We start from the raw sequence: 25,432 nt of genomic DNA on the forward strand, positions 1-25,432 counted from the left end.
ATGGGTGCCATGCCACGGGGGCAACCGGCTTTCCGGGGCTGGGGGCTGCTGTCGGTGTGCTGGGGTGGAAAACAGCTCCTGGGGCTGCAGGCATGGTACCACGATGGTGAGTGGCTCCCGGGGCTAGGGACACCACACCGTGATGGTGAGTGGCTCCCGGGGCTAGGGACACCACACCGCGATGGTGAGTGGCTCCCGGGGCTAGGGACACCACACCGCGATGGTGAGTGGCTCCCGGGGCTAGGGACACCACACCGCGATGGTGAGTGGCTCCCGGGGCCGTACGCGATGAGGTGGCACTGGTCCTTGCTCCCACGGTGTGGGCTGAGCTGAGGTGTTCCCAGGGCAGCCCGAGTGGCAGGGGTGAGGAGCCTGAGCACACCCTGTCCTGGCTGATGAGTCACCACCTCTAACGAACATTGACGCACCAAACCCACTTGCCCGCTTCTAGCCCGACAGGTCCAAAGGCTGGAAGGGCTCCTGTGCAGCTACGCTTTAATGGGCCCGGTGAGCCTGCGGCTGGGCAGCCAGAGCCTGGGCTTCCTCTGCCCAGCCCTCAGCACCGTGGTGGTTTCCCTGTGCCCGTCCTGGCAGTTGCAGTGTGCCAGAGGGCTGCCTGGCCCGGGGGGGGCCAAGTGGCCTCATTCATGGGGGTGTTGGCCAGTTGCTCTCCTCCAGGCAAGCCAGACACGGGGCGGGAGCTGGGTCGGTGCCTGGCAGCCGTCCCTGGGCAGCGCAGAGGGGGACGCAGGTTCTCTCCAGCCAGAAGTCTTCACTGTCCCCAAAGGCTTCTGAAAACAGCCCAAAGCTGTTCTGGCGTTGGCAGGGGGGAGAGCTGTTCTCTGCTAACGCCCACGGAGAAGGGCTCTGCTGGCAAGCCAGCCCCGCGTGGAGCTGTGCCCTGGGGCGCGATGGCAGTCCCGGCCCTGGTCCTGCTGTGCCTGCCGCAGCCCCAGTGGCTCCGGGCCGTGGGAGCACCCACATCCCTGTGCCGTAGTGTCCCTGCAGAGCTGAGGCGCGTCCCGGTGCTACAATGGGTCCTTGGCCACTGCATCCCGGCGGAGAGGATCTTCCCCGGCACCCCACGGCCCCGCTGCCTCCAGCACCGCGCTGCCATGGCTTAGAAAGGGGCTGATCCCGTCCCTGGCTGTGAGCAGAGTCCTGTCCTGTCCCGCTCCTTCCTGGGGACTGTGACACTAAGGGGAGAGATAGAGTCCCTGAAACCCCGAGGGTCTGCTGCCAGGGACAGATGTCACTGCCCCACGATGAGAGCAAAGATGGGGCTCTCTAAATATCGCCATCCCCATCCTGTTCCCTCTCCCAGTCCTGTCCCCGTCCCCTACCCTGTCCCCGTCCTGTCCCCATCCCCTACCCTGTCCCTGTGCTGGCTCTGCTGGCAGGGTCTGCCATCCCTGGGCCGCAGCACCACCAGGGATCCAGCGTCCTGTGGCACAGGCTGGATGCTGGGGCAGCCCAACCGTCTCCCTGGCCCCTCATCCCCAGCCACGCTGCCGCCCGTGCCAGCAGAGCAAGGGAAAGGCTGGCTCACCCCATCACCTCCTGCCCCTTCCCGCTCCCTGACAAGAGGCGCTCTGCCGGGGCTGGGCTGGCTCTGGTGCTCCTGCCAGCCCCGCTCCGGCACGGAGCCGAGGAACATCCACGCGCCTGGCTGAGCTCCAAGCACCCCGGCAGCCCCCTCTCCCCTTCGTGCAGGGCTCACCTGGGACTCAGGCGCGTCTCTCCCTCTGCTCGTAAATGGAGTGAAGCTTCTGAATGAGAAATATTTTATCTTCCCCCTCCTGTAACAGCAGAGACAGCACAGTGAGCAGCCGTGGGATGGGCTCTCGCACGTCCCAGGTGGCAGCGCTGTCGGGACTAGAGCCTGAATCCAGCTGGACCAGGGCATGGAGCAGCTGGGATGGGCCAGGGGCAGTGTGTGGAGCTCACGCACATTGGCGATCTGCTCCTTCAGCAGGCGGATGATCCTCCGCTGGCCTCTCACCACCTGGATGTTGAAGTAGATCACAGCTCTGCAACGACAGGCAGAATGGGATGGTGGCAGCCGGGGCGGGAAGCTGGGAGACACTGCACTCCTGGCACCAGGCCGGGGCACAGGGCTCTGGAGTGACACCCCAGCTCCCAGACCCCCCCACTCGGGGCTGTGACAGCAGGACCCGCAAAGCGTGGGCCCAGGTTCAGCCTCAGGCTCGGGTCCCTACTCACAGCAAGACCCCGGACACGAAGAACAGGAGGGAGGTGTTCTCCACCAGGTACTGGTGGACCCAGGCAAACCAGGTGATGTTCGGGTTGGACTTCTCCAGCAATTGCACCCAGGTCTTCCCTGATTTGTAGATGGTTTCCAGCCCCTGGAAGGGACCGCAGGTTTCTGATGGCCGCACCCTGAGCAGACGGAGCGGTGGTGTCGGTCAGAGCGATGGGCAGCCCAGACAGCTGCTGCCCCCAGCCCAGGGCACTGCCCAGCCTCAGATGTCCAGCCCCACAAGGGACCAAGCCTCGCCTGCCCCAGCCATCCCCAGTGGCTGGACAAGGGGGTCCTCATCCCCTTGCCCTGCATCAGGAACAGCTGGGAACAGCTGGAAGGAACGGGCACGGGCCAATCGCTGCCACGCTCTGTGCGGTGACCGGTGGCTGGGCAGCATTTCCCTGCCAGGGGCACGGTGCCATGCTGGGCACCATGCGCTCTGTGAGCCATCGCGGGGGGAGGGACCGTCTCCCCAAGCCCCTCTCCTTGGCCAGCCAGCCGGTGGGTCTGTGGCCCGAGCCCATTCCAGCGGGTACTCACGACCAGATGGTGTAGGAGAGGAAGATGGCTGCACCCAGGAAGGACGGGAAGCACAGCAGGCTGATGAAGACGGTGCTCATGTGAGACGCTTGCCAGGGCTTGCTGGGGGACTGGCAGTTCTGCATCAGGCTGGTCTGCAGACAGGGATGAGTCCTGTGTGCTGCTGCCTCTGGGGAAGCAGCCCCCACTCCGCACCCCGTCCCTCTGTCCGCCGGGAGCTGAGTGACACCCTGTCCCAGCATCACCCCCTCCCTCCCTGCGTGCTGCCCGCCACGGGGACGCACAGGGAGCTGCCGGGGGGGAACACCTCTCACCTTTTTGATATAGAACAGCAGCACCAGCTTCAGTGTCTGCACAGCCGGCAGGAGTGGAGCGAAGAGAACACCCAGCCTGGGAGAGAGGGGGGAATGGGAGCTTGTGCCGGCTCTGGGCCCCGCGGGAGTCGGGGGCAGTGGCCGGCACTGGCCCCAGCCGTGGCCAGGCTTTTGTAGAGCAAAGAGCAGGCACACCAGGGCCGAGCCGGGTTTGCTGCGCAGCCTGTGCCAGGATGTCACTGACCCCCGGGGTGGCTGTGGCCTTTGCGGGTCCCGGGTGTGTTGGGAGTGGGCACGCAGCAGCACGTGCATGGATCCCCTCCTCGGGCCGGGGGGGAAGGCTGGGGGCTGCAGAGAGGCACTGGGGGGTGGCAAGGCAGGACCCTGAGGAGCCGAGCGGACAGGCTGGAGGGGAGCGTGTCCCTTCAGAGCAGCAAGTGCCATTACGGTCTGGAGTAAGGAGCAGGGCTGCGTGTGCCCTGGAGCCTGCGGCTTCCCCAGAGCTCTGGAAGGGACCAGCTGGGCAGGGGACACTGGACCGGTGCCGGAATGCTCTGCTGCTGATGCCCCTGTGGCTGTCACCCTGTCACCAAAGCCAGACCTCCCGGGTTGTGGCTGTAAGGTGCTAGCCCCAGGTGCTGTGGCTGCCAGAACACCCATCTCTCTCATCCCACCGATGCAGGGCTCAGGGGGTGTCTCCCATGTCCCCGCTCAGCAAAACTCGTGCAGTTCCCATGCCTGGTCCCTACCAGCTGCGGGGCTCACATGGGACCATGAGGTGTTTGCCAGCAGAGCCGCGCCAGGCAAGACGGCACCTCACCAGGTCAGGGTCTGCCCGTAGATCAGCTCCAGCACGTTTCGGGCAATGTCAAACTCAGGTCTCTGCTTCCTCTTCAGCCTCTTCTCCAAGATCAGCCTGGGAAGGAGCGAAGCTCTGCTCCCACGCTGCTGCTGGGGGGGATGCTCAGCCCCCCACCTCTCCCCCGACAGCGGCAGAGCCCGGGTGCAGCAGAGACCCAGGGCCGTGCCGGGGACACCACGTCGGTGGGGGGACCCCTCCCAGGGCACGTTACCTCCAGATCAGCTCCCCGAAGAGTGTGTCCAGCAGGGTGAATATGAAATCCATCACCACAAAGCGATACAGGTCCTGCCCCACACACGTCTCCCAGCACTGGGGAGACAAGCAAAGGTGGCATCGAGCATGCAACAAGGTCTCTCCTCCCCCATGGCTTTCCCATGCTCCCCAGGGGGTGTGAGGGGCTGTGGGACCTTTTCCTCCCCTTTCCCCAGCCACCCGGTGTTTGGGGTGCCCTTGTCTGGCTGTCACCCCCCTCTCCCCAGCAAGACAGCCGATGGTGCCTGCGGTGCCGTCCAGCAGACCCCTGCCCTGCCACCTGCTGGTGCTGGGACCGCAGCCTTGGCTTTGCTCCGCGCTCCCTGGGCATGGGACAGTCCGGATGGTGTGGCCCAGCCGGCTCAGGTGGGCTCCATGGGCTCCTGGCACGGCTCTGCACAGAGCCCGGCCCCGCACAGCAGTGCTGACCTCTTCTGTCGAGCAGACGACTCTCCGGCTGAGCCACTGGTAGCAGAGCAGGCCGAGGACCACCATCTTCAGAATGAGGTTCCTGGGGAGCAGGAATGGCGCTGGGAGCCCCTGAGCCCTGGGGACGGAGGGGCCGAGCCCCGCAGACGGGGTGCCCGGCCCCAAAGCCTCCCCCCACACCGCAGGTGGGGGTGCAGGACGCTCCCCCCCTCCCCGGCCAGCCTACCTGCAGATCGCCACGTAGACCTCTACCACAGGGGACTCCTGCTTCTCCCACATGGCCAGCAAGTTGTACAGGTGGGGCATCAGCGCGTTGAGGAGGGACACCACGAGGGGCAGGACCAGCAGGACGGCTTCCTGCTGCCGCTCGCCACTGCCCCGCGCGCGGTGGTCCTGATGAACCTGGTGAGCGGGTACCGGGGTGAGCGCGTGGCTGCTGGGAGCCCAGTGACACCGGGATGGGAGCTGTACCAGGGCTGCCGCTGCCTCCCTCCCTGGTACCCTGACACCAGCTGGGGGAACCGTTGGCGAGGGGCCGCACTCACCGTGTGCATGTGCTCCGAGAAGTAGCGCACAGCCAACACGCAGCCCAGCACCGTGCTCAGCGAGAGGGCCCAGGCCAGGAACAGCACAGCCGTGTGTCGCAGGCGCTGGCAGAGGCTCAGGGAGCGGGAGCGGGAACGCTGCTCCGCCAGCAGCTCCTGGAAGAGAGCAGGGACGGTGCTGCCAAGCACGCTCTGGGGCTGGAGCGAGGGTTTGTCCTGCTGCACTGAGGTGGGACCCGGAGGGCTGATGGACAAAGGGGTGCTGCAGCGTCGGGTCAGGGGGTATGTGCAGCTGCAGGAGTCCCCTGTGCAGTGGGCAAGAGAGGGGTGCTGAGCCCCGGGGTCTGGACCGGCTCCTGCAGACACCTTTGCATTCCCAGTGCAGGCGCAGGGCGTGCAGGGACCAACCGGCTCCTCACCTTCAGCTGGGTGCGGATGTTCTCACACTGCAGCTTCACCGAGCGCCTCTGGATCACCTTGAAGTCCCAGGCACAGAAGACTTTGACAGCCAGGTTGCCCATGGAGCTGCCCACGCGGTAGCTCTCCCCGAAGGAGCGGGACATGCTGCAGCGAGGGGGAGGGCGTCAGGGCATCGGGGCTGGGCGCAGGGGGAAGACTGGCAGTGCCGGAGGTGCTGCCGACCCACCTGTACACCAGCAGGATGCAGGTGATGAGGAAGGAGACACCAACGCTGAACACGTACGCCAGCGGCATGTTGTATGGGAGCAGGGGGGCTGCAAGGGGGCACACGCTGCTGTCGGGGCTGGAGGCGCAGGGGTCATTAAGTGTGATGTTGCTGTAGTAGCCGTAGTACAGCAGCGAGTGAGTGAAGTAGCCCTGTGGGGAAGCGCACGATGGGGCCCACGGTGATCTTGCTGGTGCCTGTGGCTCCCTGCTCAGCCTGGCACATCTGTGCCGGCCCCCGGGGACACAGAGCCCTGGGCTGGGGCAGCACCAGGCACCCCCTTCTGCAGCCACAGCACTGCTGGTCCCAGTGCCCTGGCTGTGTGAGGGCAGGGACCAGGGCACTGCCGTGGCAGGGATGCAGGGCTGAGCCCCAGGCTCGGACCAGCTCCTGTCCCGGGGACGCTGGCACTAGCATCTGGCAGTGCTTACCGCTCCTGTGAGGAGCTCGAGGCCGGTGAAGGGCTGGGGGTTGACCGAGGCAGGGGGATACGCAGCCTGCAGGGCCACCACAAAGACCAAGAGGATGAGGAGTGAAAAGATGTTGAACATCAAGAGTGTCTTGAGGAAGATGAAGTAGGAGAGGACACTGGAACCAAAGCGGCCGCCGATCTGCTTCAGGGCGTAGTGCCAGGGCTGCGCAGCGGAGAGCAGGGAGAGGAGCCGGTACCAGAGCCCCCGGCAGCCCTGGGGACAGAGAGCCCGGGAAGAGCACTGGGGCTGGAGCCTGCACCGGAGCCCCGGGCGGCTGCTGTGCAGACCCGCGCCCCAGACTTACGAGGACAATGTAGTCCTTGGACCGGCCGCAGGGAGAGGAGGATGCCCGGTGCTGGGCGTGCTGCTGCAAGGGGCCCCTCTGCCCGCTCAGCTCCCACCTGTCCCGCAGAGAGGGGTGTCAGAGGGCGGCGCAGGCCCCGGCATGGCTCCGGCTGCGGGAGCCCCGCCTGGCCGGGGTGGGGGAGAGGACCTACCGGAGGGTGCGTTTCTCTGCCAGGTTGAGGGGCACAGTGAGCAGCATGTGGCTGCGCTGGCTGGGCGAGAGGCTCAGCAGCTCCTTCACCAGCAGGCTGCGCTTGTCTGGGGGCACAAGGGGCTCAGCAGGATGCAACCAGCGAGGACATGGCATGCCCGTCCCAAACCCGGCATGGAGACGGTGCCCGGCATGGAGATGGTGCCCGGCACTGCCTGCCCCTGCTCCCAGAGAACCCTCACCTTCCAGTGTGGCCATGGCAGGGTCAGTCTCCAGGTCATACTGCCGCAGGCTGGGCCGTGCCGCGCGGCAGAGCTGCTGCAGAGGCGGGCGGCTGCTCCGGCGCCGCAGCCGGGACGTGCGGTTGTAGTACTGGGAGATGATGGCCCCGCGGCTGCGGCCTGCGGGCAAGAGCAGGGCAGGAGGGTGGGCGGCTGCGGCAGAGCAGGGCAGAGGGGAGAGCTCTCCCGAGGGGCTCTTGGCCTGGGGAAGGGCGGGTGGCACCTACCGATGGTGCGGCTGGGCATGCTAGCGAGGATCCGCAGGGTGGTGGAGGAGTAGCCAGGGTGCTGCTCGCCCTGCCCGGGCTCCAGCCAGGCCGTGGCACAGGCGTCCGGGGAAGCCAGATGTGACAGGTGCTCTGGAGAAGGAGGGCAGGACGTGGAGCGGTGAGAGCTGGACCCACAGCTCCAGTCCTCGTGGCCCCGCTGCCCTACTCCAGCACAGGGCCAGGCACCTTCCCCCCAGAGTGTCCCCTTCTCCAGGGACACTCTCTGTGTCACGGAATCACGAAATCTTCAGAGTTGGAAGGGACCTCTAGAGATCATCTAGTCCAACTCCCCTGCTAGAGCAGGATTGCCTCAAGCACATCCCTCAGGGCTGCATCCAGGCGGGTCTTGAAAATCTCCAGAGAAGGGGACTCCACAGCCTCCCTGGGCAGCCTGTTCCAGTGCTCTGTCACCCTCACCGTAAAGAAGTTTTTCCGTGTATTTGAATGGAACTTCCTATGTTCTAGCTTGTGCCCATTGCCCCTTGTCCTGTCGCTGGGAACCATTAAAAAGAGTGTGGCTCCGTCGTCCTTAAACCCACCCTTTAGATACTTGTAAACATTAATCAGGTCCCCCCTCAACCTTCTCTTCTCCAGGCTAAAGAGTCCCAGCTCTTTCAGCCTTTCCTCATAAGGGAGGTGCTCCAGTCCCATAATCATCTTGGTTGCCCTACGCTGGACTCGCTCCAGTAGTTCCCTGTCCCTCTTGAACTGGGGAGCCCAAAACTGGACACAGTACTCCAGTTGTGGCCTCACCAGTGTGTCTCCGAGGGCAGGTCTGCCCTGCTGCCTGCACTGGTGAAGGCATCAGTGGGTTCCTACAAGTGCTTTGGCTGTGGCCTCGGCACAAGCCCTAGCTGGCCAGGCGGGGTCTGGGAGGCTAGATGGCCCTGGGCATACACACTGTCCCCACCCTAGCTGTGACCGTGGCGCTTTACCTCTGCCCCTCGCCTGCATCTCCAGCTCCAGACCCGCCTCCACCAAGCTGCTCTGCTCCAGGATGAGCTGGTGGAAGGACGTGTGCAGGGCTCCCTCGTTGTCCGGGCTCGGCTCCTGGCTGCAGGGACAGGGACCCACTCACCCGGGGCTGGGCTGGGCACTGGGGCCTGGGGATGGAGCCGTGGCAAAGCCCCGGTGCCAGCCCAAAGCCCGGCCACAGTGCCCTGCGTCACAGGCACCCAGTGCCTGCGGGATGCCGGGGGCCGAGCGTGCGGGGCACGGCTGGGGCAGCGCAGGCCCCCACTCACCCATCGCTCCCGGTGTCCTCAGAGACGCGGAGGGTGAAGGAGGGCGGCCGGGACATCCTGCGCTCCCTCGGGCACGCCGCCCTGCCACGGAGGGCGGACGGGGTCAGCACCGGCGGCCACCCCGAATCCCACGGCTCCCCCGGGGCCCCGGGGTCCCGCCCGCCTCTGGGACGTGGACGGAGCCGCAGCCGGAGCGTGCGGGGGAGCGGGACGGCGGGGCTAAACCCGGGACTAGCCCCGGGCTAGCGCTGCCGGCGGCAGGAAGGAAGGGCGGGCGGGCGGATGGCGGAGGCGGCGCAGCCGGGGCCCGTCCCGGTCCCGCCCGCGGGAGGGGCGGGGCGGGGCCTCGCCGCCCCCGTCCCGGGGAGGGGACGGAGCCCCCGGGCGCCCCCTGACACCGACCCCGGCAGGGCACGGCAGGACCCGCGGGGGTCACACCCGCCCCGGCGGGGGGACACCAGGCAGAGACCTCCGTGCCCCCCGCCAGCGCCGTCCCGGGGCCGGAGCGCGGCTCCGCCGGGACCGAGCCGCCCGCGCCCCCTCCCACCTCCCGTCGGTGCCCCGGGGCAGGGGGGGATTCAGCGTCTTCCCCGTACCCTCCCCACCACCGGGCTCCGCAGCCCCCCGGGGCGGACTGAGGCTGCTCCGGGCCGGCGGCCGCCCCGGCTGGGGTCCCGACCACCCTACCCGCGCCCCGCTCCCGGCCCCGCCACCCCAGGGGGTCCCCGGCAGCCCTTCGCCCTCCCTGGTACCGGGAACAGACAGAGACGAGTCCCAGGGCTGCCGTCGCCTCCGCGGGGCACCGGAGGAGGCTCGGCGTGGGTGTGAAGCCCCTCCATCCCATCCCATCCCATCCCATCCCATCCCATCCCATCCCATCCCATCCCATCCCATCCCATCCCTCCAGCCTCCTCCCGGTACCGGGCGACGGGGGCGGTGGGAGCACCCCTCTGCGAAGCCCCCTCTTCTCCACCGGCCGCTCTCACCGGGACCTGACCGGGGAGGGGGATGCGAGACCCTCCGCCGCAGGACCGGGCCCCGCTCTGCAGTATTCTACGGGGCACGGAGAACACCGAGGGTGACCGGGGGGGGGCAGAACCGATCCCGCCGGCTTGAGCACGCCCCACTCCGCCCCGACGGGGGAGGAAGGGGGAGGAAGACGACGGGGACCGCCCGTTCTGTCCCTCCCCGGGGCGGTGCCGCGCAGGAGCGGCGGCGGCTCCGGGGCGATGGAGGGCGGCGGAGGCGGCGGAGCGTACGGGGCGGCCAAGGCCGGCGGTGCCTTCGATCTGGCACGTTTCGTGCAACAGCCGCAGGTCCTGGCACGGATCGCCAGCGCGGTGAGTTCCACCGGGAACTGGGGCGGGCGGGACGGGAGGGGAAGGCCGGGATGGGTCGTGCGGGCTCCGGGGCCCCGCGCCCTCCCCTCCCGTCCTGCCTGCCCGGTGCCACCATCCCGTCCCGGGGAAGGGTCCCCGGTACCGCCGGGGTGCCACCCACCGGACACCCGCTCCCACCTTCTGCAGGTTTTCGCCCTGATCGTTTTCTCCTGCCTGGTTGGGGAGGGTTACACCAACTCGCCCAGCTCCCCCCAGCTCTTCTGCATCTTCAACCGCAACGAGGACGCCTGCCGCTACGGCATCGGCATCGGCATCCTGGCCTTCCTCGCCTGCATCTTCTTCTTCATGGTGGATATCTACTTCCCCCAGATCAGCAACGCCACCGACCGCAAGTACCTGGTCTTGGCGGACCTCGGCTTCTCAGGTACCCGGCGGCCGCGGGGCAAGGCTTGTTCCTTCTTGCCGCTGCTACAATGGCTGCCCTTGTCCCGTGACGTGGCTGCCGGTGCCTGGCGAAGGGAGTCGCTCCCGCCTGGCGTGCTGCCCGCGGGCCACGCGCTGCCTGCTGAGAGCGCTCCGACGAGTCGCGGGTGGTGGCGCCGGGCTCCGACCCCCCCACCATGGCAGCAGGCGCCCGGTGGGAGCAGGGTCTAGCCTGGGGACCTGCCTGGGAGCAGCGGAACAAAGCCTCAGCCCCTCACGCCACCTTCTTCCCGCAGGTCTCTGGACCTTCCTGTGGTTCATCGGCTTTTGTTTCTTGACCAACCAGTGGGCCTGGACGCCAGCTGGGGACGTGCACATTGGGGCTGACTCGGCCCGTGCCGCCATCACCTTCAGCTTCTTCTCCGTCTTCTCCTGGGTGAGTGAAGCTGTGGCGGACCTCAGGGGGGAGCGTGGAGGGGCTCCCTGGGGCCGCGCAGCCCTGACGCCGCAGCCCCTTGTCTCCCCAGGGCCTCCTGATCACCTTTGCCTACAAGAGGTACAAGATGGGGGTGGAGGACTTTGCTCGCAGCTACGTGGACCCCAGCCCGGAGGTTCCGACTCCCTACTCCAGCTACCCCAACATCAGCCACGACAGCTACCAGCAGCCGCCCTTCACCCACACGGCAGAAGGCCCGGAGGGCTATCAGCCGCCGCCAGTGTACTGAGCCCCTGCCCGGCGGCGCGGCGGGGCCGGCTGTACCAGTGCAATTCTCTTCGGTGGGGCGGGAGGGGAGGGACCTGCGACTCGGAGGGGGAAGGTGGGGCGGGAGGGTGGCAGCTGCTCCGTGTGAAGCCACCGGGCCTCAGTGCTGGGGCACAGGAGGGGCCTGGTCCCAGCGGTGGAGCCCCGCTCGCTGCCGCTGGGACCGGGAGCCTGGTGTGTGGTGGGTGATTCAGCACATAATGGGTGATTTGGCACATAGTGGGTGATTCGCAACTGCTGAGCGTGGTCCCCAGCCCCTGCCCTCGCTGTTGTGCCTTGGGGAAGCGGCAGGGTGGGTGGGTGGGTGGTTTTCCCCCCCGGCTCTGTCCTGGCTGTGCCCCCGTGACTGCTGCCCTGGCCCCGGTGCCTTTCCAGCCCCTCAAGTGCTGGCTCCTGCTGCCGTGGCACGGCCGGGTGGCGTGGCCCAGCTCCGCCGGCTCCCCGTGCCTTCCCCTCGGCTGCTGCTGGGTGAGCTTGATGCCAAAGCCCCGACTTCTTTAGACTGCACCCCCGTGCTGTGCCTTCTCACAGCCTGCACTCGAGCTGCCAGCGCTTGGAGGACGCGGTTTGGGATCCGTGGGAGCAGCGAGTGCCAGGATCACTCGGCAGGGCTGTGGCTGCTCCAGGCGTCCGAGGAAGAACCCGGAACGCTTTTCCTGCTGATTTGGTACTGGGCCCCCTCGCTTGCCTCCCACCAAGCACTGCCGCCGCAGAATCGCGGCCGCCATCCCGCGCCGCATTCCTGGCTCTCCCGGGCTGCCCGTGCCAGCGCCGTCTCAGGTTGTGTTTTCTGCTGCACCTGCTGTGAAGCTGTTCCCAGCAGCAGTGTGCGAGCTGTCGCTGCTGGGGCTGGCCTTGAAATAGTTCTTTCTTTGTCACTGTAGAGAAGGAATAAACTTTTTCACCGAGCCATCACGTGCCTTTCTTCTCTGGGGAAGGAAAACAGGGTTGTTTCTCGTCTCTCCCCGGAGGGCTGGGGGGTTCCCGAGGCAGGGAAGTGGCAGAGCAGCCCCAGCCAACTGCTGGGCTGCAAACAGCACACTCATGCTGGCATCTATTTTTAGGTGATCCCTCCTCCTTCTCAGCGGAGTCTGCTTGGTAGAAGGTCTGGGCAGAGAGCTGCCACGAGCAGCTGACCAACCTGGGCTAGGGCTGCGAGCGACCAGCCCCCACCGTTCGCACACTGTGAGCTGCGGGGAAGCCGCCTCAAAGCAGTCTGGTATAAAACACACACAGACAACTTCATTAAGTTATTTATTAATCTAAACCAGTAGCAGTGCTGCCTCCCCGCCCTGCAAGGGGAAAGCCCAGGCCTGGCAATGAAGTGCTTGTGAGTACAACTGTCATCATGTCAAGTGACGCAGAGGGAGCAGGGGTTCTCAGATGGCTCTTGTAACCTTCTCGGGAGGTGCCTCCTCCCCCTGGAGGGTGTCAGCAAACAGAGAGCACTGCATTCACGCGTGGAGATTTGACCTGGCCAGAACCAAGAGCTGCTGCTTGGAGCTCGCGGACGCTGGCTTACAGGGAAAAGCACTTTTGCAAGGAGTAAGGAAAAAAACTCCACAACCTACCAGAAGCCAAGTCAAGCAAAGGGGAAAGAGGATCCTTCAGTCAACTTACAGCAGAGGAAGAATCAGCCTCGAGAATTTTTAGAAGGCTCAGGAGGGAGAGCAAGATACATGACTAGAGTTGAGAACCACTCAAAGCAGAGACCCTTCTCCAGGTAGCTCGATCTGCACAGAAACAGTAGCCCAAACCTTTACAGATTAAGTCCTGAGCCTCCAAACCCTTCACAGGTAACCAAGCACTGAAGTGGCAGCACGAAGCTTGGACCTGAGCAAAACCAGCCTGATTTTGGAGAGGAGGCTCTTCCTGAAGTGAAGTCAAGAGTCCTTTTGGAAGAACTAAATACACAGACTACTACGAGACTACTGCCAGCCCTTTTAAAGTTCAAGGGTTCAGAAGAGCCCACTGTCAGGCTGTCAAGACAAGGCTTCCTTCTCCCCCCCACCGCCTCTGTTTCAACAAAAGTTTACAGGACAGTTACAGCAGGTGATTGTAACAGCAAAGGGACAGGCCGTGCAGAGTCGTTCAGAGGGACTGCTGAGGGCCGGGCAGCTGCTACGTGTGTCAGTTGAAAAGTTGTGCCACAGCTCTACGACAAGCAACGAGTTATCCCTCAGGCTGCTAAAAAAGGAAGTGGGCTTAAAATACTAACTTACTGTACATTGTCTTAAGAAACCTGGAATTTAGCAACAGTGTGCAAGAGATAAAGAAACGGTTGCGTTGACAGGCAAGTGAACCATCCACCAGTGCCAGCCTGAACACAGGGAGGAGACCAGGCCGAACTATGGCAGGCGATGGAAGCCCTGCAGCCTGGCTTGCTGGGACAGTTTTTTGGGACCTGTTTATGTGGCAGCATCAGTAACTACACCTGTCGCTTTTCCATGTATGAGAAAGGAACTCACTTTTAGTCAGGCTCCTGCTTCAGCTTCCCCCCGGCATCACATCGGGTTGATCCTCTTCTTTCCCGGCGCTCAGTGCAGAGGAACAGCGGCTTGGCAGGCAGAGCTAAGACACTTAACAGTTTTGCTAAAAGCAGGGGAAGCCAGATCTGGCATCTGGGGGCTGCAGCACGTAGCTTCCTTCCTCTCATTTTTCCCCGTGCAGGAGCCCAGCAGTCAAGAAGCAAAGATCTTCCGTGAGGCAGCCACGTCCAGCTGCTTCACCCCCATGGGCACATTCTCCTTGTTTTCCAACCCAGTCTGCTGAGGCCGCTTGCGGAAGTAGCAGGCTCGGCAGACAGAGTGGTACTTGTCTGCTCCTCCAATCACTTCAACCTGGCAAGAAAATTGGGAGAGTGACTCTGCAGATCTCCGTTCCCCTGAGGGGATCCCTCTAGACTGGCAGAACCGGCAGGGTGAAGCTACTGAAGTGCTTTCTCTTCCAAGGGAACTCACCTCCCTTTCTGCTCCCAGCCTCTTTGTGTAGGAGGCTTCTCGGTAGCACTCCATGCACACGGCATTCAGCTTCACCACACTCTCTGCCAGTGGGACGAGGTTCAGGATGCTCCCGAAAGCCTGTGCCAAGACAGCAGGGGCAGTTCTGTTGGATGGGTTCTACGTGGAGCCCAAAGCAGCTGCTGTACTAAAGAAAAGAGTGGTTTACCTTTCTCTGGAAAGTCCCATCAAGAGCAGCAACGATGACGGTTTTCCCAGCATTTGCCATCATCTCACAGAACTCCACGATGTCTGGGAACTGGAGGAGGGACAGAAACAGCGTCAGGAGGAAGAAGAGGCATCACTTCGCTCAGGATCCAGCAGCACGTGCCCAGGGCACAAGAAAATTAGAGCCATGTTGCCCCTCCGTGGACCCCAACCCCACTGCCCTCAGCCTGCAGGGACTAAGGGAAGGGTTTGACCATACCAGCATAGTCCAGCAGGATCAAACTGCCCCAGGGTATGTCTTCCCATCCCTCCCTCCCACAGAGGATTCAGACCACCTTCTGCACAGGGTGCTGAGAAGAGGCTGCGTCCTACAGAGCTCCCCAGGACCTGCCGTGGCCATACACTTACAAATTGGCCCTCGTCGATGCCGATGACGGCAGAGCCCAGCGCCTCCTGGTACACGTCCATGAGGAGGCAGGCTGGCAGGGCCTCCATGGTGCTCCTGCGGGGAAGGGAGGGCGAGAGGGTGAGCCAGGCTGCCTGGCCCGCAGTGCGGGGTTCCTCCTGCCCCAGGGACTCACTTGTCATGTGTGGAGACGCCAGAGACGGAGTAGCGCGTGTCCTTGGCGTACTTCACCAGGAGGCACCGGTACTGAGCCAGCTGGAACCGCCGCACCCGCCGCATGAGCTCCGTGCTGCGAGAGACAGCAGTCAGCAGGGCCTGCAGCCCCCTGCTACCTTAGCCCCTGCCTCCCCCCTATCCCCCCACACCTACCTCTTCCCGGAGAACATGGGGCCGAAGATCACCTGGGGCAGAACCGTGGGGGTCAGCAGGTGTGAGCACAGCTCGGCGGGGGCACCGTGCAGGCAGCCCCCGGTACCAGCCCAGCCACAGGATGGCTCCAGGAGTCCTGGCTCCCCCCCGGAGCTGGTGCGACCCCTGCCCCCCCCCAGCCAGCGCATCCCGCCCGGAACCGGCCCGGCATCCCCGGTGTCCCCTGCACCCCAGGACCAGCCCAGCCCCACTATGGGTCTGAGAGCCTGGGCCCCAAGCAGCTCACCCCAGCCGTCCTCCCGCACAGCCCGGGCGCACCCTCCGGTACCGGCCCGGCCCAGCCCCGCCCCGCATCCCTCTGCCCCGTCCCGGTACCGGCCCAGCCCCGCGTCCTCCCCTCGGGATCGGCCTGGGCCCGCAGCCCCACCAACCCCCAATACCGGCCCGCCGTCGCCGTCTCAGGGCGGCCCCCGCCGATACCTGTATCTGCCCGCGCGGGCGGCTGGGGGAGCCGGGGTGGACGCCGGGCACAGTCAGGCAGTTCATGGCGACAGACGGACGAACAACCCGCGCGCGCCTCACGGCCGCGCCGGCCAATCCGGGGAGAGCTCATGCCCACGCGCCATCACTCCAGCCAATCGAAGGAGGGCTCATGCCGCGCCAGCCAGTGGCAGCACGGGCGCGAAAATTCTTATATTCCTGCACGGCGTGCACGGCGCCGCCGCCCTGACGTCATCGCCCCGCCTGCACGCGCGCCGGCCCGGGCCCCGCCCCCTGGGCTGCCAATGGCAGCGGGGCGGACCCGCCCCCCCGTCCACACCTCCCAGCCCCGCCCCCCGGCCGGCCAATGGGAGGGGGCCTTTCCCGCCCCATGGTTCTGGCCCCGCCCCTCATCCCGCCCTCGCCCCGAACGGCCAATAGGAGCAAGCTGGCCCCGCCCCCGGGCTCTGGCCCCGCCCTCGGGGCCGCGTCGGGCGAGGACTGGAATCGGGACCGGGGCCGGCACCGGGATCGCGATCGGGATCGGGATCGGGACCGGCAGCAGCATGGGGGTCTGGCGGGACATGCCGGTGGAGGTAGGGTCCGCGATTCCCGCCCGGGGCGTCTCTCCCGGTCCCCGCCGCCCCGGCGGAGCCGCCCCAGCGCGCAGCCCCGTGCACCCCCGCAGGCGCTGGAGCAGCAGTACTCCCCCAGCCGCTGGTCCCCCCGCCTGGACAGCGAGGCCGTCATCCAGGCCCACCTGGAGGCCACGGCGGCGGGTGAGGCGGGGGCGGTGCCGGGGCGGCGAGGGGAGCGGGGGACGCGGGGGGGAGCGGGGCTGCCGCGGGGGAGCGGGGCGCCAGGCGCCGTGTCCGTCCTCCCGCAGGGACCCAGCGGGCCCGGGCCGGCGCGCAGACCTCGCTGCACGTCCCCTACGGCGACGGAGACCGGGAGAAGCTGGACATCTACTTCCCCGCGGAGCCCGCCGGCGGTAGGTGCCGGGGGCGGGGGGTGGGTCGGCGGAGGGGCGGGCGGTGGCCGGGCTCCCCGCTCACCCCGGGCTGTGCCGCGCAGCATTCCCGGCCCTGGTCTACATCCACGGCGGATACTGGCAGTGCCTGAGGTGAGGTGGGCTGTCGGAGAGGGGGTCCCTCGGGACAGGACCCCCCCGGCCCGCTCCCCCTGCCTCCCTTCTCAGGACACCCGGACTTGTTCTGGGTGCTCTGGGTCTGCTCGGCCTCCCGGCAGCCCCCGGCCCCCGTGGCATGGCTACCTTCTGTTTCCCCCCTAAGTAAGGACGAGTCGGGGTTCGCAGCCCCCCCGCTGGTGTCACAGGGGGTGGCGGTGGTGGCACTGGGATATGACATAGCCCCCAAAGGTAGGTGCTGCCCAGTGGAGGTGGCGGCTGCCAGCACTGGCTCGGCGCCCTCCTGACTCTGCCCTCTGCCCTCTGCCCAGGCCACATGGACGCCATGGTGCTGCAGGTGCGGCGCAGCCTCGCCTTCCTGGTGCGGCGGTACTCCAGGATCAGGTGGGCCACCCGGGGTCCCCTCCGCCCCACCACCGTGGCCGTTGGCGGGCCTTCCGGGCAAACGGTGCTCCCGCATCATTGAGTGAGGCGCCAGTCGATGGATCGGGAGATGTGTCCGAGCTGCCGCAATTGGGCTGCGGTGCTTGCGGCTGCACCGCCTCCTCCGCGCGGAGTGGGGTGTCCCTGGGCAGGCGCCATGCCATCCCCTCCTGCACTGGCTCATGGCTCCCTCTCTCCAGAGGCCTGTACCTGTGTGGACACTCGGCTGGGGCCCACTTGGCAGCCATGGTGCTGGCCACGGACTGGACGGAGTATGGAGTGGTGCCGGATATCAAAGGTAGCGCAGCTGTGTCCAGGGTGTCCGTACCTGGGACGAGGCATCTCTGCTGCCGATGGAGACAAGCTGCCCACAGGCGCGGGGAGTGCAGGACTCTGGGCTCCTGGACAAGCTGTCCCCGGGGTGTGCGTGTCCTGCACCCACCAGCAGCTCACCAAGGCCTGGGGATGCGGGCACAAGGAGAGTTCCCGTGCACAGGGCTGTAAGGAAGAAATTCTTTACGCTGAGGGTGGTGAGCCCCCGGCCCAGGTTGCCCAGAGAGGTGGGAGATGCCCCATCCCTGGAAACATCCCAGGCCAGGTTGGACGGGGCTCTGAGCAGCCTGATCCAGTTGAAGTTGTCCCTGCCTATGGCAGGGGGTTGGACTAAATGGCCTTTAGAGGTCCCTTCCCACCCAAACCATTCTGTGATTTGATGGTTCTATGAGAGAGGCTCGAGCTGCAGGGCCCCTCACGCGCCGGCCCCTCTGCCTCCAGGAGCCGTGCTGGTGAGTGGCGTGTACGACCTTGAGCCCATCCTGCACACCTACGTGAACGATGCGCTGAACATGAGCCGGTGAGCTCACCCACGGCGGGGCAGCAGCTGGGAAAGGCCACAGGCCGGCTGCGCACACGCGTGGCTTTGGCCAGCACAGCCTGCGGGCCAACGCCATCAGCTCTGCAGCCAGCTCTGCCCCTGCCTACACAGAAAGCCCGAGCCCCAGGCACTGGCGACCCCCACGCCCCCTGGACGGCTGGTGCGCACAGCCGAGGATGCGGGGGTCCGTGGGCTGTCACTGCGGTGTCTCCTCCAGGGAGGTGGCCCAGAGGAACAGCCCCATGCTCTGCATCCCCTCAGCAGCGCCCATGTCCTGCGAGGTACTTGTGGCTGTGGCCCAGCACGACTCCCCAGAGTTCCGCAGGCAGTCGCAGGAGTATGGCCAGGTGAGCCCCCGGCAGCCCCCGCTCGGCTCCGCTGCTCCTGCCAGCCCGCTCGGACCTGCTGGGCTGGGACAAAGAGCTCGTGTGCTGTATTTCTGCTGCTGTGCGGTGGCTGCTGGCGAAGACGACAGAGGCTCGGGGGAGGACGCTGGTCCTTGCCAAGCCGTGGTTCCTGCTGCCCTGCCCAGGGAGGATGGAGGTCGGCTCCCTCCTGGCAGTGCCACTCCCTCCGCAGGCCCTGCGTGCTGCCGGCTGGTCCGTCTCCCTGCTGGATCTCGCGGGCGTGGATCACTTTGACATCATCGAGAAGCTGTCGGAGGAGAGCTATGTCCTCACTCAGGTAGGTGAAGAACTCCCGTCCGCCCTTTGCCCCCTGAGCATGGCTGAGACCGGCAGCCCAGGAGCGCCGTGCCGAGGGAAGCTTACCTGGGTGGGTGCAGGGCTGTGGCTTCGGGGCTGGACATCATCTCCAGGGGTGGAGGAGCGGGGCCGGGCACTGCTCACAGAGCTCGGTTACACATCCCAGGTGATTCTGACCATGATTTCAAGGGCTTGATGGCATGTTGGGAGCAAACTGAACGGGAACCACAGCCCTGCGTGGCGGTGACAGGCAGCCTGTGCACACCCTGCCCTGCTCCGCTCCTCGCTCCTGCAGCACAGGGCAGCCTCTGCCTCCACACACCCTCTGTGATCCCTCCGCTCCCTCCAGCCTGCAGCCGGCGGGGCGGCCTCAAGCACCGGTTATCACCGATTCTCGCCTGGGCTGGCATTCCTTTGCTGGGGTGTTCCTGCCTGTCTGGAGTGCCCGGAGCTGGCAGGCCTGCAGGGCTCTGTCTGGATGACCTGGTGATGAAGTTTGTTCCATCGGTTTCCTTTAAACTGCTTATTGCCAATACAAAATATAATGGGAATTACTGCTGCATGGGTGTAACTCTGCTCCCTGGGAGTTGGGGCTGTGCTAAGCTGGTGAGTGCACACCAGATGTGGCTGCAGAATCTCCTCTCCCAGCCCGGAGCCCCCGTCCCACAGCCAGGCTCTTCATGCCGGCAGCAGGGAGCGCATCAGAGCCCGGCCCGGCTCTTTGCACGGGCAGAGTTGGGGACTCGCCAACCCAGAACAGAGCCCGGCTGTGGGACTGGGGTGACACGAGCCTTTGGGAATGAGGGGTGACAGAGGATCACACTGGGGAGCCATCTGGGCCAGGCTGGGCTTGTGCCCTTGGGAGAGTCCTGGCCAGATACAAACTTGTGAGATGCTTTTACATCCTCAGGAGCTCTGGTCCCTCAACGGGGACCTCTGGGCTGTGACGACGTCCCTGCTGCACGGTAAGGGAGGAGCATGTTTGGGAGAAAACACCCTGCACAGCCGCAGCACTGCCAGAACATGTTTATTTTGAGCCCCTAGCATCCCTCGGGATCTGTCTCCTTGCTGCAGCATCCCTGCACACGTGCGGTGCGCATGGGCCAGGCGCAGCGTGTGGCCTTTGGGGTGGGAGGTGTCTGGCTCTGCTTTTGGGTGCAGGACCTGAGTTACAGAAGCAGAGCTGCTGTCGAGGACTAGATGGTGCTCTGAGGCTGTGTTTGCTGGGTCTGGGCGGTGGTGTGAGATGTGGGCTCCCCACTGCCCCTCGGCATGTCTGCGAAGGTGCTCCCTCCCTCCGGGGAGGTGCGGTGCTCCCACTTTGGGGGTGGGCTGGGGTTTCCCGGGGCTGGGCTGCACGCAGGGGTGGACGCTGTGCTGCAGCTGGCTGGGAACGTGCCTAGAGCACGCTGTGGCTGGTCCCAGCCCCTCTGCTGCTGGCTGCTGGGACAAAGCCGGGAGAGCCCAGCTCGCCTGCAGCACCAGGGGAGCAGCTGCCCCGGGCTGGGGCTGGGGGGATGCTCAGGCTCCCCCTGCGCTCGGAGGAGTCGGGTGCAGTCCCAGGGCCAGCTTCTCCTGGCACTTCCTAGCCACAAACTCCAGCTTGTTCTTTGCGAGCTCGGTGTCACGGGCCGAGACGTCACGGTGCCAGACGGCGCGCACGGTGTGTGCCGACCAGGGGAACAGCAGGACGCTGACAGCTTGGCCAGTCTCGGCCAACTCCTCCTCACTCACAGCCTGCAGGTGTTCGCAGAGCTCGGCGGGGGACGGCCAGCCCCCCCTGACGCTCACCATCACGATGTTTGTCTCCACCGCCATCAGGTTGACCGAGCACAGGGGCGAGTTCAGCTCCTGGATGCCTGGGGGAGGCAGGGGGGAGGCTGAGAGCCTGGTGCCCGGGAGCGGAGGCTGCAGCGCTGCCCCAGCTCCCGGCTGAAGGAGGGGCCCTTTGCCCTCCCCCTGAGTGGCACCAGGGGTACCATGGGGACAGGGAAAGCATCGTCCCATCACTCCAGCCAGGCAGGGACCCCAGCGGCATCTGTCCCTGGCTGGAGACCCAGCATAGCTGCCTGGGGAAGGTGTCGGCACCACGGTTACCCCCGGCAGTGCCGGGAGGTGCTGGGTGCGGTGAGCCCCACCGGCGGGGGGCGGGGGGGTAAGGCTGGGCACACGCCGAGCTGTGGGGCAGGGCAGGACCCGGCTGCACAGCAGCGTGGGCAGAGCGTGGCATTGGGCTGCAGGCGCCTGCACCTCCCAGTGCGCCAAGGGGCCCCAGGGTACCTTCAGCGAAGCGTCGGGCGTTGTCGTGGTCTCTGCGCAGCGTCGCGGCCGCGTGCTCCAGCCCGACGCGGGCAGCGGCTGCCAGCACGCCTGCCTGCCGCATCCCCCCGCCCAGCAGCTTCCGCGCACGCCAGGCCTCAGCAATGAACTCCCTGCGTCCGGCCAGCACCGCGCCGGCCGGGGCGCCCAGGCCCTGTGGAGCCACTGGGAGGGTGACCTGAGCTGCCCTGTGGGGCTGCCCCTGCCAGCTGGGCGCTCAGCCCGATGCCCCTGGGCAAGGGTAAGGCCCCAGCTTGTGCTGGATCCACCTGGCCCCGGGGACTCCCTCCCCGTGTGAACACACCTTGGAGAAGCACAGGGACACAGAGTCACAGTGCCGGGCGATCCGAGCTGGCTCCACATCCTGGGCCACCGCCGCGTTCATCAGCCGCGCTCCGTCCATGTGCACCCGCAGCCCGTAGCGGTCAGCGAGCCCACGGACCTGGGGGATGCAGAGGAGGAGCTGGGCTTGGAGGGACCCCCGGAAGCACCGAGCCCCGTGGAGCAGCCGGTGCCAATAAGAGCCGTGCTCTGAGCTCCTCAGGCAGGCCCTGGCGTCCCTGCGCTGGCGTCCTGCCAGGTCCGGCCGGCTGCCTGCGCCGAGGCAGGGCTGCTGCCAGCCACTGGCTCCTACCTGCTGGAGGTAGGCGAGGGGCAGCGCCCGGCCCCCCGCCGAGCTGTGCGTGTTCTCCAGGCAGATGAGCTCGGGGCGCGGGTGGTACCGGCTACCGTGGGCCTCACGGATGGTCAGCTCCAGCTGGTCCAGGTCAAAGGTGCCGTCTGGCAGGTCCGGCAGTGCCTGGGAGTGGATGCCAGCGACCTGTCCCCGGGACAGGGCAGAGAGCAGAGGTGACAGGGGACAGTGGCGGTGCATGGGGGTCCCAGCCCTCTGCCCCTCCATCCTCTGCACCAGGCGTGCTCAGCTGAACTCGTGCCCCAGGCCGTGGCTTGGGGTGACCCGGGTGATGCCGCTGCTGCAGCTCAACGGGGGATCCCCGGGCCCGGCAGCCAGAGGAGGGCAGCAGCAAGCCACCCTCCGGCCCCTGCCTGCGCCGCCGGTGCCACCGGGCCCGCCGTGCCCCGGGAGCCCGGCCGGAGCCCGCCCGGCCGCAGCACCCACCTGTGCGGCTCCACCGTGCTCGTAGACGTGCAGGTGGGCATCCCGGCCCAGCAGCAGCTGGGCTCCCCTGCGCTGGCAGTGGCACATCACTAGGAGGGAGAAGGGCTGTGAGGGAGGGGGCATGGCGGCAGCACCCGCGGGAGGGTGGGTAGGCTCAGCTGTGGCGCCCACGAGCTGCCTGCGCTCTGGTGCTTTGGGGGGCTCCAGCGCGCGAAGGCTGGGCTCGCAGCACAGTGGCACCGCAGCAGCGTGGGCTCCTGCGGGCACGGGGCACCCGCTCTGCCCCAGAGGTGGGGGGCTGTCAGAGGGAAGTGCCCGCAGCAGCTGGGGGGACATGGCCTCTGTCCCCCAGTGCACGCGCATGGCTGGGGCTGGAGCAGGGCCCACGCAGTGCAGAGTGGAGCCCCGCTGACAGGAGGGCAGGCAAGCGAAGCGGGTAAAGGTTAACAGAGCAGGGGCTGAATGTGGGTCGGGAACAAGCAGCCCCAAAGTCGGGGGGGGGTTTGCTCATCCCCAGCGTGAAGCAGGCAGCAGCTCCGGGGTCTGAGCAGGGTTGTGCTGCTACAGATTTGAGGTGGAGGGGGCCGAGGAAGGGGCGAGGAGATGCAGTGGGGTCAGAAGGGACGTGCTGCCCACAGCTCTCCCCTGCGGCCACCCCGGCAGCCTCCTAAGCAGAAGCGGGGCTCTGTGGGGCCTCTGGGGAGGAGCGGGGCTGGTCTCGCCTTCCGCACCCTCCATGGGATGGGGGCATAAACCAACCCCTCGGTGTGTGGCCTGGCCGCCCCAGGGTGCGGGGCAGTAGGGCCGGGCACAGCCCCGGGCACTCACCGGCGATGAGGTTCGCCATGGTGGCCGTGGGCACAAAAAGAGCCTCCTCCATCCCCAGCATCCCTGCGGCCAGACGCTGCAGCTCTGCAGGGGAAAAGCACGGGGGGGCTGTGGGGGGTGTCTGCTGGCCCTGGGTGGGTGTGGGGAGGGACAGCCAGGAGCCCCCCAGGTCCGGGCTGCCGCCCCCATTCCCCCCAGCCCCGGAGAAGCCCCGCTCGGGGCTCCCCATCCCGGCTGCCCCCCGGGCGCCGGGCGGCTGCAGGCAGGGACTCGCCGCGGGGGGGCGCCCCCCGTCTCTGCCGTGCCCGGGGCCGCGGGGGGGTCCGTCCCCGCCGCCCACCGTTGACCGCCGGGTCCTCCCCGTAGTCGTCGTCGCCCACGGCGGCGCGGGCCATGGCGCGGCGCATCCCGGCGCAGGGACGGGTCACCGTGTCGCTCCGCAGGTCCACGGTGCGCGGCGGGCACCCGGCGGGGCGGGGGGAGCCCCGGGGCTGCACGGCCCCCGCCCCGGTCCCCGCCGCGGGCAGCCGCCCCCGCCGCAACGCCGCGCCCGCTCCCCGCGCCGCCAGCATGGCCGGGACCGCCGGGACCGCCCCCCGCAAGGGCTCCCGGGACCGGCCGGGCGGGGCTGGCGCGGCGACCCGCTGCCGGGGGCTGCGCGACCCGCAGGGGTGGCCGGGCACGGGGCTGTGGCTCCGGCGTGGGCACCGAGCGCGTCCCGGGGCTGCCCCCGCAGCGCGGCCCCGCAGACCCCCCCCCCCCGCCCGCCGGCCCTCCATCCCCCCCTCCGCCCTGCACCCCGAGCCACGGTGCAGGGACAGACGGAGGCACTGGGGGACACGGGTGGGTGCTGCCCCCGACTCCCCGGTTCTCCCGTGTGCCCTCGCTTTGCCGGAGCGCCCGTCCTGGACACCCAGCTGCAGGGAGCATCAGCACAAGGCCGTGTGTGCCCGCTCAGCTGCAACTGTGCGGGGATCCATGAGTCTCCGCAGGCCCATGGTGCCATGTGCTGAAGAGCGATGGCTCCCGCCATGCTGCTCCCGCTGCTGGCAGGGACAGCGCGAGGTGACCTTGCTGCTGGGAATCGGCCCTGGTTTCTGGCTGCGTCTGCCCTGGCAACAGCTGACGCCGTCCTGTGGCTCCGCGGGCAGGCACGCACAGCAGCAGCGCTTGTGTCGGCCGGGGGCAGCTCCACAGCTCTCGGCACTCTTGGCCAGCAGTGGGGAGGGGGCTCACTGGCGCTTGGCAGAAATCCCCACTGCCCCCGGAGCAGGGGGACACCTGCCTGGCACAGCAATGAGACCGCAGCCTGCCCCACATTGGGCTGGACCAGCCCACGGCACAGCTCTGCAGCACTCGGCACTTGCAGGGGGAGCAGTGGGGTGTTCGGGTGCTCCCCTTCCCCTCGGGGGCCACGTGCTGCCCGGCCCCTGCTTGCCCGGTGCCTCCCTCCTCGCCCGTGCTGTGCTGCTGCCTCCCCAGGCACGCAGCCTCCCTGGCATCCCCGCTCCAGCCACTTGCGCCATGGCCCCACTACACTGCCGCCTTCCTCCTCCCTCTGCCATGCTCCCACACACACCCCCAGCCCCCCCAGGCCCTCCACCCACGAGCCCCCCGCCACTGCCCCAGCTGCCTGCCCGCACCCCTGCGCGCAGGGCCTCATCGCCGCCTCCCGCTGCGCCCCGCGCTGCCAGCCCCACAGATGAGTGAGCCATAAACAGTTCTTCACGGAGACGTTTTTCACACGCAGGGCCACATGTTAACAGTTTTTCTTTATTTACTGCCTCCATTTCCTCTTTGTTCCAGGAACTTGTCCTCCAACTTCAAGCTGCTCATGATTAGGCAAAAAGGCCTCTAATCTCCCCGATCTGATTTACCGTCACTGAGAGCAGACGCTTCCCGTTACTGGCCCTGGACCTGGGAGCATGGACAGCCGAGCTCTGCCGGCTGCTGAGCCGAGCCTCTCCTCCCCAAAGCTGCCCCGCTGCCTTCCCAGCAGCTTCCTCTTCCAGTAAGCGCCGGCCAGCCTGGCCGGTCACGCCGCAGGTGAAGGGCTGGGGGGAACTGCAGCTGTGGGGCCCTGGGCTGGGGACCCCACCGTGGCTGGGGCAGCTGCCCTGGGGCAGCGCAGGCTCCGGAGCCGCTTCCCCGGCTCCTTCGGGAAGGGCTGGCTGGACGGAGCATCCCTTGGCAGTGGCCTCCCCAGCCACTTGCCCGTCCGCTCACGCTGCTCCCGGCGGGGGTAGCCAGGTGGCCCTGGGATGTCCCACGGTGCCACGGGGCCGGCTGCAGCGCTGTGGAGAGCACCCGTCCCGGCTGTGCCTCTCATCTCAGCCCCTGCAAGCGCTGCCGTGGGTGACCTGAGGGGGCTCTGCGTTGTGCAGCCCCCCCGGCCCGGCAGGGCCTGGGGTCCGTG

At 67.0% G+C, this 25,432-nt stretch overlaps 5 protein-coding genes across 20 annotated transcripts; 2 read left to right on the forward strand and 3 right to left on the reverse strand.

Moving 5' to 3' along the window:
* Positions 1–44: 44 nt before the first annotated feature.
* On the reverse strand, positions 45–10,526 carry TMC6 (transmembrane channel like 6). 6 transcript variants are annotated; one of them, XM_074607256.1, is made up of 21 exons: positions 9,575–9,780; positions 8,654–8,734; positions 8,345–8,512; positions 7,368–7,499; positions 7,102–7,260; positions 6,861–6,966; positions 6,668–6,764; positions 6,322–6,576; positions 5,852–6,042; positions 5,625–5,769; positions 5,206–5,361; positions 4,887–5,062; positions 4,661–4,742; positions 4,191–4,288; positions 3,938–4,033; positions 3,118–3,193; positions 2,804–2,937; positions 2,224–2,400; positions 1,952–2,030; positions 1,721–1,799; positions 45–1,196 (listed from the first exon to the last, which is right to left on the reverse strand). In XM_074607256.1, exons 3-20 carry the CDS (start codon positions 8,361–8,363, stop codon positions 1,728–1,730), a joined length of 2,250 nt encoding a protein of 749 aa, XP_074463357.1. In that variant the 5' UTR covers positions 8,364–8,512; positions 8,654–8,734; positions 9,575–9,780; the 3' UTR covers positions 45–1,196; positions 1,721–1,727. The 6 variants fall into 6 exon arrangements, with proteins under 6 accessions (XP_074463357.1, XP_074463358.1, XP_074463355.1 ...); XM_074607254.1 differs by lacking the exon at positions 9,575–9,780 and adding an exon at positions 10,390–10,526 and having other exon boundaries at positions 46–1,196; positions 8,345–8,463; XM_074607251.1 differs by lacking the exon at positions 9,575–9,780 and adding an exon at positions 10,171–10,483 and having other exon boundaries at positions 46–1,196; positions 8,345–8,463.
* Positions 9,829–12,087, forward strand: SYNGR2 (synaptogyrin 2). Its single transcript, XM_074607354.1, has 4 exons — positions 9,829–9,993; positions 10,180–10,417; positions 10,713–10,852; positions 10,944–12,087. Exons 1-4 carry the CDS (start codon positions 9,883–9,885, stop codon positions 11,139–11,141), a joined length of 687 nt encoding a protein of 228 aa, XP_074463455.1. The 5' UTR covers positions 9,829–9,882; the 3' UTR covers positions 11,142–12,087.
* Positions 12,088–12,414: 327 nt separating this feature from the next.
* Positions 12,415–15,855, reverse strand: TK1 (thymidine kinase 1). 3 transcript variants are annotated; one of them, XR_012589858.1, is made up of 8 exons: positions 15,602–15,768; positions 15,122–15,153; positions 14,928–15,041; positions 14,755–14,848; positions 14,348–14,437; positions 14,140–14,259; positions 13,648–14,019; positions 12,423–12,912 (listed from the first exon to the last, which is right to left on the reverse strand). XR_012589858.1 is itself a non-coding variant. In XM_074607355.1 (7 exons), the coding sequence occupies exons 1-7, from the start codon at positions 15,665–15,667 to the stop codon at positions 13,861–13,863; spliced, it is 675 nt and encodes a 224-aa protein (XP_074463456.1). In that variant the 5' UTR covers positions 15,668–15,855; the 3' UTR covers positions 12,415–13,860. The 3 variants fall into 3 exon arrangements, 2 of the variants coding, with proteins under 2 accessions (XP_074463456.1, XP_074463457.1); XM_074607355.1 differs by having other exon boundaries at positions 12,415–14,019; positions 15,602–15,855; XM_074607356.1 differs by lacking the exon at positions 15,122–15,153 and having other exon boundaries at positions 12,415–14,019; positions 15,602–15,849.
* Positions 15,856–16,087: 232 nt separating this feature from the next.
* AFMID (arylformamidase) lies at positions 16,088–19,771 on the forward strand. 8 transcript variants are annotated; one of them, XM_074607268.1, is made up of 11 exons: positions 16,088–16,197; positions 16,290–16,380; positions 16,488–16,592; positions 16,676–16,724; positions 16,894–16,979; positions 17,060–17,132; positions 17,372–17,469; positions 17,946–18,024; positions 18,263–18,392; positions 18,625–18,729; positions 18,939–19,771. In XM_074607268.1, exons 1-11 carry the CDS (start codon positions 16,168–16,170, stop codon positions 19,557–19,559), a joined length of 1,467 nt encoding a protein of 488 aa, XP_074463369.1. In that variant the 5' UTR covers positions 16,088–16,167; the 3' UTR covers positions 19,560–19,771. The 8 variants fall into 8 exon arrangements, with proteins under 8 accessions (XP_074463369.1, XP_074463373.1, XP_074463375.1 ...); XM_074607272.1 differs by having other exon boundaries at positions 18,157–18,392; positions 18,916–19,309; XM_074607274.1 differs by having other exon boundaries at positions 18,157–18,392; positions 19,099–19,309.
* On the reverse strand, positions 19,759–23,607 carry LOC141751065 (uncharacterized). Of its 2 annotated transcripts, XM_074607288.1 has the most exons (7): positions 23,357–23,607; positions 23,017–23,100; positions 22,189–22,277; positions 21,703–21,888; positions 21,373–21,510; positions 21,030–21,222; positions 19,759–20,608 (listed from the first exon to the last, which is right to left on the reverse strand). In XM_074607288.1, exons 1-7 carry the CDS (start codon positions 23,586–23,588, stop codon positions 20,271–20,273), a joined length of 1,260 nt encoding a protein of 419 aa, XP_074463389.1. In that variant the 5' UTR covers positions 23,589–23,607; the 3' UTR covers positions 19,759–20,270. The 2 variants fall into 2 exon arrangements, with proteins under 2 accessions (XP_074463389.1, XP_074463390.1); XM_074607289.1 differs by lacking the exon at positions 23,357–23,607 and having other exon boundaries at positions 19,760–20,608; positions 21,030–21,270; positions 23,017–23,186.
* Between the last annotated feature and the right edge of the window lie 1,825 nt (positions 23,608–25,432).

Source organism: Larus michahellis, chromosome 14, assembly GCF_964199755.1.
Source record: "Larus michahellis chromosome 14, bLarMic1.1, whole genome shotgun sequence".
Lineage (NCBI taxonomy): Eukaryota > Metazoa > Chordata > Aves > Charadriiformes > Laridae > Larus > Larus michahellis.